Below are 12,366 nucleotides of genomic sequence, written 5' to 3' on the forward strand. Positions count from 1 at the left end.
CACAAATGCCTCAAGAATGAAGTAAAGTTCAGGTGATCTACCTCATTAGATATTTTGCATATGTCATGAACTATATAAGAAACAGAAACTTTGAAACCAACATACACTTTTTGGAATTTAATGTAAAAAGATTCATGATTGAATGAATGAACTTTTATTCATCTTGTAGAACATGCGTAAATTTGATCTTCAGCATCTAAAAATATGTGAAATAGAAAAAACGTCAATATCTTTTGGAGAGATAAATGTACCTACACAATAAGCAAAGGACCTGTGCGACAATTCCAGGGCTTTTTAGTCTGTTTAGTTAACACCGTTGTAACATTTTCCATATTTAAAAATGCTCACCTTTCCAATATTAAGAACCCAGTGGGATGAGGGATAGAAAGAGACAGTCACATGCTTGAGTACATTTCAACCCATGCGCATTGCACGCTTTTGTCGCATAAAAAAAACAGTGGAGCGATTCAGGGCAATCATGGCCCTCTTGTTAATACTGTTTGGGGGAAAGGATCTGATATTGTAATAAAATTGGTTTATGTTAGAACCTGCTTAATATTATCATTATACTTCCATATTAATAACATGTCATTTATTAGAGCAATTAAAAATGTGGTGTTTTTAAAAATTTGGTTTAAAGGTTTTATCTATACAGCTTCGTTGGTACAGTTTAAACTCAAGTAATCAAAACACACATTACCCAATAGTCATGTGACAGTATACATAGTTACACTGTAAACCTCTATCATACAAGCCCCATTTGACGGTTAACTTGGGTGCTGTTCAGTTAGAAATTTCATATCACTTGTCTATGTTTAATAACATTGTGTGGGTGTGTGTAAAACATATGCTTGGACATAACTATTTCAAGTTATTTCAGATTGTAAAATCTTGTTTGTTGAAAGTGAATTAACAAAATGGCGACATCTGGAATTTCTAGAAATTCTGATGTGGTTATGTATTATTGTTGTACAATGTGCAAAACAGAGCGGTCTGTAGAAGTAGATGCAGATTTTTACTGTGAAAATGAAAAATGTCTTAAATACTTCTGCAGAACATGTATAAACTCCCACAGACAGCATGGTAGGTGGTTTTATAAAAAATATCCTTATGGAAAGGATAAAATAAGGAAGTGGCCACTTTCTAAGAAGATGGAGACTTCTCTTTTAATATGCATCATACACAAGGGTGAAAAGTTAACAATGTTCTGCCCGGACCACAATCATCTGTGCTGCTCTAAATGTGTTGAGCTTAATCACAGGTAGCTAAAATTATTGTTTATTTTATATCAGTATAAATTTCTGCATTGTATAATTCAATTACCATCATCCATTTTAATTTGTTTGGATTATTGTAATATAAGTTATATAAGTATTTCCAAATCAGTGCATGTGAACAATTTGTTGTTCAGCTTTAATTTGTTAATTTGTGTTTGTTAATAAATAACTCTTCAATGGTTCAATTATATGAATTACAAGATATTGGCCATATTTCAGCAAAAAAACATAGTGTAATAAGTCCTTCACTGAAATGACTAAATTATAAACTCTTTCTTTGTTGTTTCAAGTCAAAATGGTAAATGCAATAATCATGATGGACCTAAAGCTGTGACAATCAACAGTTAATAAACAGTACATTTCTCATAAATAATGTAATGACTCCCATGCGGCAATGCGAGCTTTGTTTCAGAAAAAACCTTTAATCAACCTGCCTGTGTAATGTCTGATGCATGTATTCCTTTACCCAATGTACATGTATGAAGGATAGGTCACACTTAATGGCTGAATGTTTGAGCCTGCATTTTTTAACTCACTTGAGCTTATAACCTGCTCATGGTGAGCTTTTCTCAGCCTGATCTCTTTATGTTGATTGTTCGTTGTCTGTCCAACAATTAGCTAATGAAAACTATAGAGGCGCCACATGTATTGCCCAATATTCATGGGACTTGGTAAGAACATAAATTGCCTCTATGATATTTCTGCCAAATTTGAAACTTGGCTATGTGAGATAAAAAATGTAAGTCACATAGTCAAATTGAAAAAAACAACAGTTTTTCAACTCTATACAACAAAAGCATTGTTCGCATTCTTTCTTTAATGTGCCGAACTGTCGTACCTGACCACATTTTTAAAACAGGTCCGATTGAAAATGCTTTGTTGTCGGTTCACATGTCCAGTAAATAATTAAAGAGCAAAAGTTTATTTATTTCATAGAATTAAAACATGAAACTAAAAAGCAAGCTTGAATGAAATATGAGCAGTACAAATTACCTTGTTTTTTTGTTAACAGTCATGAAATGTTACTGCACATGCGCACCGAACACTTTCTCATATGCAAGTAAATGTGTCAATAGTTTTTACTGTTAAACCAAAACATGTTCTGCAACTCAGATCGTTGTATTCGGGTATTTACAGTTGGTTTTGATATTAATTTACGCTTAATAGTGCTTTTTCATTGATTTTTATATCTTTGTGGTTGGTTTGTTTATATTTGTAGTTTAATTCTGAGTTTTCATATAATTTCCAGACCGGGAAATGTATGTTATTGAAATATTGTAAATACCTTATATTGCTTTAAAAACTTAGTCTGTAAAATTATGTAATTACTAGCAACATGTGTTAAATTGTTTGAGGTACTTCATTGAGTCCTTTCACGTATGAAGGTTTTTATGTAGAAATAATTTATTTACATCCTTCAGTCATTGTGACACCTCACTATCAGCATCAGTGAAAACATTGGTGTTCACAGAAATGTGCATGCCAGTATACAATTACTGAATTTTCAATTGACAACTTGCATTGTCTTTAACTTCATTTTGGTTTAATTTTTTTTTTTAAGAATACTGTGATTGTGTTGTGATTTGTTAGTGTTACTTGTTCAGTGCTGTGTTTATTTTTCATTTCATTTTTATGCCCCCGGAGGAGGGCATATAGTGATCGCACTGTCCGTCTTTCTGTCTGTCACTTTATGCGTTTAGGTTTCGAAAAATGCTCATTACTTCTATGTCGCTTCAGATGTAACCTTCATATTTGGTATGCATGTGTATAATTATGGACAAGGCTTTTCCATATGCCACAACATTTTGACCCCTGTGACCTTGACCTTGAACTTAGGGTTTGTGTTTAGGTTTCGAAATATGCGTTTATGTTTCGAAAACTTCTATCAAAGCGTTTATAGGGGGCATATGTCATCCTATGGTGACAGCTCTTGTCCCAATAATCATTTTGTCAATAAATTTGAGTTGATGACGTGATGTATAGGTCTTATGAATCCCAGTCTGGTCGTACATTTTTTTTAAGTCAACAGGACCCAATGTCCTGCAATAAATGCACTTTTGTGGGTATTTAAAGTGTATTTAAGTGAATTAATACGCTTAAGTATATTTAAGCGTATTAATTCGCTTACCTTTTTTTTTTGTTCCCAAAAAAGTACACCTGAAGCGTATTTTAAGCGTTTTAATTTACTAAGGAAAACATGAAAAAATACACTTAAATACGCTCAAGTGTATTTTTTGAAAAAAATACGCTCTAGTGTATTTTTTGAAGAAAAAAAACGCTCTAGTGTATTTTTTAGTGTATAAGTGCACTTAAGTGTATCTTTGAAAATGTCTATTAAAAAAACATTCATTTGGATATGAAAAGTGGCCGGTTTAAATATGATCTGAAAGAACAACAGCAAATAAACTTTGAAATAAACACATTTATTAACATAAATCATTTTAAAATAAACAAGTAGTTAAGACCATTCTATGGGTGCTTGAAAGCTTTTCCACTTTCCTCTGCAACTGCTTCCCCCTGTCCCGATACTTTTGGGTTTACATTGTTCCATACAAAGAATGCATTGAAAAATAACATATCAATATACATTTTTTTCAAACAATATCACAATAAATAACAATGGAAAATTAAATATGTTGAAAGACAAAGACATATATGTAGGCTTACCAAATTGTCAAATAGCAAAAAAGTTTTTAAAAAATCTTTCTACATCCTCACATGGTTTTTAATATTGTTAAAGATTTTTTCTTGCCAAACTTGTAATGTGACGCACAAATTATGTAAGTGTTTCGAGTTTATATGAAAAAAACTAAAATTACATCAAAGATAATTTGTTCTTATTATTAAATATATAAGCACTATGGACATGGAAGCACATTTGAGATCTACATAACTTTCCAAACTTGGAAATATATACAACCATTTACAACTATTTACTCACAAGTTATCTCAGTTTTAACTATAAAGGGGACATATCAACAGCTAGAACATTATTTTATAGCCTGAAATAGATTTATTTATTAAAAATAACGTAATAAATAATTTCTTAACACAAACACTTTCAGAGGGTACGAGAGACATTCGGAGGCCGTGGGAACATCTTAGGAGTGACACAAATTTTAATAAACTAGTAATGTGGCGCAAAAATAATGTAAGTTTCTCGACTTTATATATCTAAAAAAAATACATTAAAGATAATTCTTTCTAATTATTAAATTTATAAGCACTATGGACAATGAAACACACACTCGCTAGGTTTTGGCAAACAATAACCTGCTCAGTAAGTTTTTGTGGGTTTTTGGCAAGGTGGTTTCCTGTGGGTTAAAACACTTTTTTTGTATTAAAGTATGTTTAAGTCTTTTACGATTTGTGCTGATATGTTTCAGTAAAAAAAGTAATAGCCTCATGCAGTTTTTAGGGAAAAAAACACAATGTGCAGGCAAAATCATCTTTATAACACAAACAAATATGAACATAAGAATTGTACACTTCATTATAAAATGAGGCATTTGTGGAAGATTGTATGGAAAAAAACGATTAACCGCAGTGTTCCGCAGTGGGTCAATATATTTAGATCGCAGCTGCTGCAGAGAACTAGGTCACAACTGTCTGGGGTACCTAAACCGCAGTGGCCGGAGGAGCCTGGACTTCAGCATTTGGAGAGACCTTGACCGAATATGGTGGTGGGACCAGTAGTCCAGTACAGCAGCCATTTGGGAACACGACCGCAACCGCTAGGGCAGCCAGTGCCTAGACCTGATCTTGGCGGGTGGAGGGACCTGGCAAGCAGCAAGCGAGACCGGAAAAGCAGGGGCTGGAGTGACATCTACCACTGATGTTGCTTGTGTCCTTCTCCTCTTGAGGATCTTGAATGCGTATTGATCTGCAAAAGATAAACATGATATCACACACTATCAAAAGGGCGAGGCATTCTTCATACTTGTTAAATTGTAAGTTTTTTGTTTCACTTAACTGTGAAATATTTCTGTAATGGTAATCTTGTTGCGATAATAATTAGAAATTTAAATCAATTCAAGTTTGTTTACTTGTTGTTTTTGTTTGCTTATTTTTGCAATTTAATCCTGTGATCACATGTGACTAAACTCTTATCATCAAAAAATTGCGTTTTGCAGAAAATACAGTTTGAAAATGAACTAAGATGCGTGGTCTCATTTGGCTGTCTGGATTGGCTGGAAGTGTGATGCCTTTTAAATGCAATAACCTGTATAGTTTTACCTTTCAACAAATCCAGCTTTTCTTAGTGACTGCCCACTCTCCTGCTCCACTCTAGTTGGCCAACTCTTGAAGGGTAAAAACCTGGTCCATACATCAGTCAGTATCCCCCTGTTTCTTCCTTTTTTAGCAGGTGATAATGCACATTCTTTCCTTGGGGCAAGAGTTTTACCTTTAAAATCAAAATATAAAAGTTCTCATTAAATATGAGGGAAAGAAATCCATTCAGTAATGACCAGACTTAGCTATAAATAAAATTAAAGATGACAATAACCATAAAACACAGCCATAATAATTCACTTTACATAACATTTACACTTTTTAATTTGTATATTTATCTATTTTTGTTTCAATTGGTGTTATTTTTTCTTAAAATTACAATGCATTTTCTTATCCATATACCAGAGACAATACATAAACAATGATAATGATCATAATTAATTCAATGAACTTAATTAAAAAAGGGATGCAGAAATGAAAATACAAACCTGTTACAACTGTTTTTAAGTATCCAGCCACTTTGAACCTACTTTGATTTACTACATTGTAGTAAATACACATTGTTTTCATCACACAATACTTCATGCTGACAGTATTTCAAGACATTTGACACTACAAGTACTATTTAAAATCTTAATTTGCTAAATTATGTCTAAACATGTAGCTCATTATCAGTTGCTGACATCTGCTTGTTTAAACAAATTTACCTCCTGTGCCCTAAACCAATCAACAGTGACTTGTTTTCAAAACAAAAACTATCAACCAATCAAAAGTAACTATCAACCAATCAAAAGTATGCAGATGATATGCACCCCTTTGTTAGGCATTGCTGCATCACTGATAAAGGAGATTAGTGTTTATGATGCATATTTGATTTAATTGGGGGAGAGATGATCTCTTATCTGGAATCCGGGTCCGTTCGCCCTAATTTCTGTTCGCCCTAAATCCTGTTCGCCCTAAAACCGGTTCGCCCTGGGTCCGTTCGCCCTAAATTTTATTATCAAAGCAGGGAAGCAATAAATGTAACGAAATTTTTTATCTTTTATAACATTTTAATATATAAATGACAATTTAAGCTACAAACTTGCCTATATGTGTGAAAAAACAAGAAGGCGCTCTTTAACGTGTAAGCGTGTTTGTAACAAAGCCGTCGAATGCCAGTAATTTTATCTTATTGTTTAGTTATTTAAAAACGTAAATGATTTATATATCATTCATGTTCCATAAATACATCAGTTCTCTTTGTATATACATATGGGGCCTGCTTTCTGCGGACGATATATACAAATTTCATGAACTTACAATGACATCGGCAAATTTCACTGACAATACGGCTTTAATTGCTTAAAATATAGTTCTGTTATAATTAATTAATAATAATCTTATTACTTAATGTATTTATTATAATTGAACATTTTCTTTGAGACACAATTTAAAATATACCGCTCTGTTTCATTTACATAATTTATGTTTATTTTCTTAATCATACGCTAATAATCATATTAAAGATAATTTCTAAAAAAAATTATAATAACAGTTCTGTTTTATAAACATGATTTGTGCATGCAGCAATATTAAGTATACACTTTAGGATAATAGTTTCAACTTAATAATCATATTCTACATAACTTATTTCTATATGATTTAGTAATTGTTCTCAATGTTAACTATATTAGGTAATTACGACACTCAATCAATCAATTAACACAGATCGTTACCTCTATAATCTCTTAATTAATCGACACCGATCAATAAAGGCCGGTTGCTACTTCACACCGCGCAATACACGCGAGAATTATTGGAAGTTGATCAGTTTAGTAAATTGAATATTGATGATGTTTTTTTTAGATATAATGATGTTCATATGAATTTTTAATTTATTTGCCTATGCAGGGATCGACAAGAATTTAGATAATCCGACAGACGGTGGTTATATATTGCTGAATGAAAGAACCATAAACAACGCAAGAAGTTACACTCAAAATCTCATAATCTTAATGACTATATTACACATATAAATGTACAAATAATTTATAAATTTAATATATACAGCTTATATATAGAATAATAAATGATGCACTTTATATTGTGTACATATTTGTAATATTTAAATTTCCATTTTAACTTATTTAATAATTTTAATTAATCATAATTAATAAAGTTTTACTTAATTTCAATTAACAAAATTTTATAATTATTATTGCATATTTTTTAAAGTAACTATTGCATATTGTTTAAAATGACTAGTGCATATTGTTTAAAATTACTATTGCATATTGTTTAGAATAACTATTGTATATTGTTAGAAATACTTAAGGAATTGCGCAGTCCGTATCACGCATTAAGCCCATTTTTCACAAAACCACATCGGTATACTTTTTGTGCTAGGTGAGCTACAAATTCTAACATATGGAAAAATACATTAATGTACTATAATAAAACAGTTTAGTAAGCTAAGAGAGCGAGTAGCAAATTCCAATCTAAATTGTTTACCAAATCAAGAACGCAAACGTAAGCTTCTTTAATTAATTACATCTATAATGGATCAAAGGATATTAGCACTTAACGCTAATTCGCATAAGTCGAAGAATGGTAGCATTTAATGCTAATTGAAAATGAAATACGATAGAGACAACATTCACTAAGACCGTAATGGACAGAACAAATTATTAAGAACTAAATAATTTATCGTACGTAAATGAAGATCCCGTTACCAGTTACATTAGATGGAAATAATGAAATCCTTAAGGAACATTAAAATATATAGAAAAAGTACGTACGATATGTTTTTATTATATGCAATTGACAAATTAAATTAAACTAACCAGTTCCACATAGCTGATGCTGCCACCGTTCACAAACGTCGCGTGTAATCGCATGTTGTCTTGGTCGTACCTCCAAATTGCACGAAATGCACAACACATTATCCATTTTTGAAATAATAGAACCAGACATTTGAGCTCCATTTTATATACTGTGATATTTCACAGTTAGGTTATTCCGAACATATCAAACAAAAAAGTGTTACCGAAATATAAAAGACGGCGCTCTTTAACTTGTAAGCGTATTTGTAACAAAGGCCAGTAATATTCCCTAATTGCTTATTATATTAATTAATGATGAAATCTAAGGTACAAACTTGCTTACATGTGTGAAAAATCAAAACGGCGCTCTTTAACTTGTAAGCGTGTTTGTAACAAAGGCCAGTTATTTTCTCTAATTGCTTGCTATATTAATTCATGAAAACTTAAGGTTTAAACTTGCTTATATGTGTGATCAATTAACTGTTCATACCCCGATATGCACATGATAATATAGGGCGAACGAACCCAGGGCGAACGGACCCAGGGCGAACGTGTAACTAGGGCGAACGGACCCGATACCTCTTATCTGCTGTGTCAGCTTGAGATATATCTACTGATGAAGGCAAATTTCAACACCAAAATATTTATGGAATAATACACATCACTGATAACAATTCTTCTCTTTGTGACCTTAAATTGAATATCATTACTGAGAAATGACAATCTGTTTATTGTTTATGAAATCACAAATTACAATACATGCACATAACCCTTAGCATATTATATTTATTTGTGAATATTTCAATTTAACATACTGAATGGTGTTAGAAAATTATAATTCTTTTATAAATATTATTTTAATTGCCTTTAAAAAAATGTGTTTAGTAGTCAATGTGGTAGATATTAATTTTATTTGGGTTAAATATCAGTATAAGAAAGTTGAGAAAATATAATTTTAATATTAAAAATATTGAAAGTGTCAAAAATATTATGTGGGCTTGCCAGAAGCCCACATAATATTTTTGACACGTTCAATATTTTTAATTAGTGATCCACAGCCTGATTTAGTTGAACTTGTGCTTTTTAAAGCTGTTAAACATTGTTTGTAAATATTTATTATTAAAAGTATTTTTTTCTTGATGTTTTCAAATAATCAATAAACATTTGATAATATCATACATAACACTTGTATTTGTGTTGTTTTTGTAAATACTTCAAAATTTTTGCTACTAATATATAATGTATAAAAAGTATAAAATATGTTCAGACCCAGAAAAGATACACTTAAATACACTTAAATTGAAAAGACACACTGTCTTGGAAAAGATATAGTTAAAAATACACTTCCATTGAAAAGACGCACTCAATCATGAAAAAGTACAGAAAAAATACACTTGGCAATTCAAAAGATTATGAAAAAACGCGCTCTAATTTCGAAAAATACACTTTAATGCACTTAAGTGTACTTTTAAAACGAAAGACGCAGAAAAAATACACTTTTTTGGAGAAAGCGAAGAATAAATGCACTTATTTAAGTGTATTCTGTTAAAAAGCGTATTTTATTTCGAGAAGGGATGTGACCTTTAAATACTTTTGGGAATGTCTGGTTTGACCGATCTTCATTAAGATTTTTTCAGAATATTTTTATGCCCCCCTTCGAAGAAAAGGGGGATTATTGTTTTGCACATGTCGGTCCGTCCGTCGGTCTGTCTGTCGGTCTGTCCACCAGATGGTTTCCGGATGATAACTCAAGAACGCTTAGGCCTAGGATCTAGAAACTTCATAGGTACATTGATCCTGACTGGCAGATGACCCCTAATGATTTTCAGGTCACAAGGTCAAAGGTCAAGGTCACAGTGACTCGAAATAGTAAAAAGGTTTCCGGATGATAACTCAACAATGCTTAGGCCTAGGATCATGAAACTTCATAGGTACATTGATCATGACTGGCAGATGTCCCCTTTTGATATTTCAGTTCACTAGGTCAAATGTCAAGGTCACAGTGACACAAAACGTATTCACACAATGGCTGCCACTTCAACTGACAGCCCATATGAGGGGCATGCATGTTTTACAAACAGCCCTTGTTTTCTAATGATATAGCTGGAAAGAGGGACATGCTTCGGACATGCCGATGGTGATACCTTGCAAACACTACACATTACATTAAAAGATCACCTGAGCACAACATTCTCATGGTGAACTTTTGTGATCAAATTTTGTCCATGTTTTGTCGCCCCTTGTTCGTCATCAACATTTGCCTTTTGAACACCCAAGGATGGCATTTGTTGGCAAATCTTCATAAAACTCGTTCAGAACATTTTGTCATAATGATATCTTGGCCACGTGTTAAGTCTGGTCATGTGAGGTAAAAACTAGGTTACATGAAAGAACAATCTTGTGAACACACTAGAAGACACATTTATTGCCCATTTTGTTATGAAACTCTTTGTCAGAACATGTGTCCAAAGTATGAACCTAATATATTTAAAACTGGGTCATGTATGGTTCAAACAAATAGTTTGTAAGACACAATTTAAAAGAACACTCGAGAGGCCACATTAATTGTCAATTGAAACTTAGTAACAACATTAATCCTATTAAAATCTTAGACATATTTCATACGTCTTGAAAGCTCAAGAAGAGTAATACTGTATCAGATATTCAGTCCGACAACCATTTGCCAGATCAATACAAGATATACATGTAATCACTTAAACATGTTCGTGGTCTATCACAGCAAACATACTTTTGTATTGAAATCCATGTCAGGGGACATAACATTATGCATATATTTTATACAAATTAATACAAACTTACACTATGCATATTATTGGTAAAAACAAATCATTTGTTAATGTACGAATCACATTACTCACATGTATTGTCAAATCTTCATGAAACTTGGTAATAACATTTATTCCAATGATATTAGTGGATCAGTGAAGTTCGAAACTGGTCCTGTTGGATGTAAAACTAGACCATTACGTGAAATTGAAGAATAGGTTTGTTAACATATTTCAACTTGTAGTTAACATTTATTTCACATTGTTTTCATGACACTTAGTAATATTTGTCCCCATCATATCTCAGACTAGATCAAACTTGGGTAGGGTGAAAAACTAACTCACAAGGTCAAACTGAACAAAACTCTGATAAAACTCTAGAGTCCACACTGATTGTATAATCCTCGTGAGAGATTTGTTCCAATGATATCTCAGCCGATTTGAAAACTGTAGAAGTAATAACATTTGTCCAAGTTCAAAACTAGGTCACTAGGTAATAAAACAAGAAAAGACTATGAATACTGTAGAAGTAGTATATGTTTCCTCAATAATATTGACACTTGCTTACAATTGATTTAAGTGATTTATTCGCAAAATAAGATATTATTTATATCTTATTTTGGTGCGGGCAGTTATGCTTATGTTGCCATAGTAAAATCAGTTTTACACTAAAGAAGTCACATGTGTGACCCACTTTAAATGAAACTTGCTCAACACATTGAAAGAGTGTGATATCATGATATGTGTTCTGAATAAAAAGATGATTGTGTTTTGTTTTATAAAAAATGACCACCAGTGGCAGTTTTAATCACCAGACCAGGAAGTGCTATTGTAATCACCCTTTGTCAGGCGTCCGGTGTAGTTGGTGTGCAGCATGCAGTGTTAGGTGTCCGATTTGCACCGTTTTATTACCACTCGTCCAGTGTAGTTGGTGTGCAGCATGCAGTGTTAGGTGTCCGATTTGCACCGTTTTGTTACCACTCTTGATGCAACATAAGTAATGTATTATCGATGAAACTTGGTCGGAACGTTTATCTAGACAATATTAAGGCCAAGTATGAATCTGGTTCATGTGCATACAAAACTCCTTCATTGAATACGCTTGAAATCAGTGCCAGACAATAGTAAGGCCAAGTATGAATCTGGTTCATGTGCATACAAAACTCCATAATTGAATACTCTTGAAATCAGTGCCAGACAATAGTTAGGCCAAGTATGAATCTAGTTCATGTGCATACAAAACTCCATCATTGAATACGCCTGAAA

The 12,366-nt window shown here is 32.4% G+C and overlaps 1 protein-coding gene across 1 annotated transcript in view; it reads left to right on the plus strand.

Moving 5' to 3' along the window:
• The first annotated feature begins 1,043 nt into the window (after positions 1-1,043).
• LOC127840796 (uncharacterized) overlaps positions 1,044-12,366 on the plus strand; it is a 43,895-nt gene continuing 32,572 nt past the window's right edge. Inside the window, exon 1 of the mRNA XM_052369204.1 lies at positions 1,044-1,261. Coding sequence (XP_052225164.1) covers positions 1,152-1,261 — 110 coding nt within the window. The 5' untranslated portion in view covers positions 1,044-1,151. The remainder of the gene's footprint in view (positions 1,262-12,366) is intronic.

Source organism: Dreissena polymorpha, chromosome 8 (genome assembly GCF_020536995.1).
Source record: "Dreissena polymorpha isolate Duluth1 chromosome 8, UMN_Dpol_1.0, whole genome shotgun sequence".
Lineage (NCBI taxonomy): Eukaryota > Metazoa > Mollusca > Bivalvia > Myida > Dreissenidae > Dreissena > Dreissena polymorpha.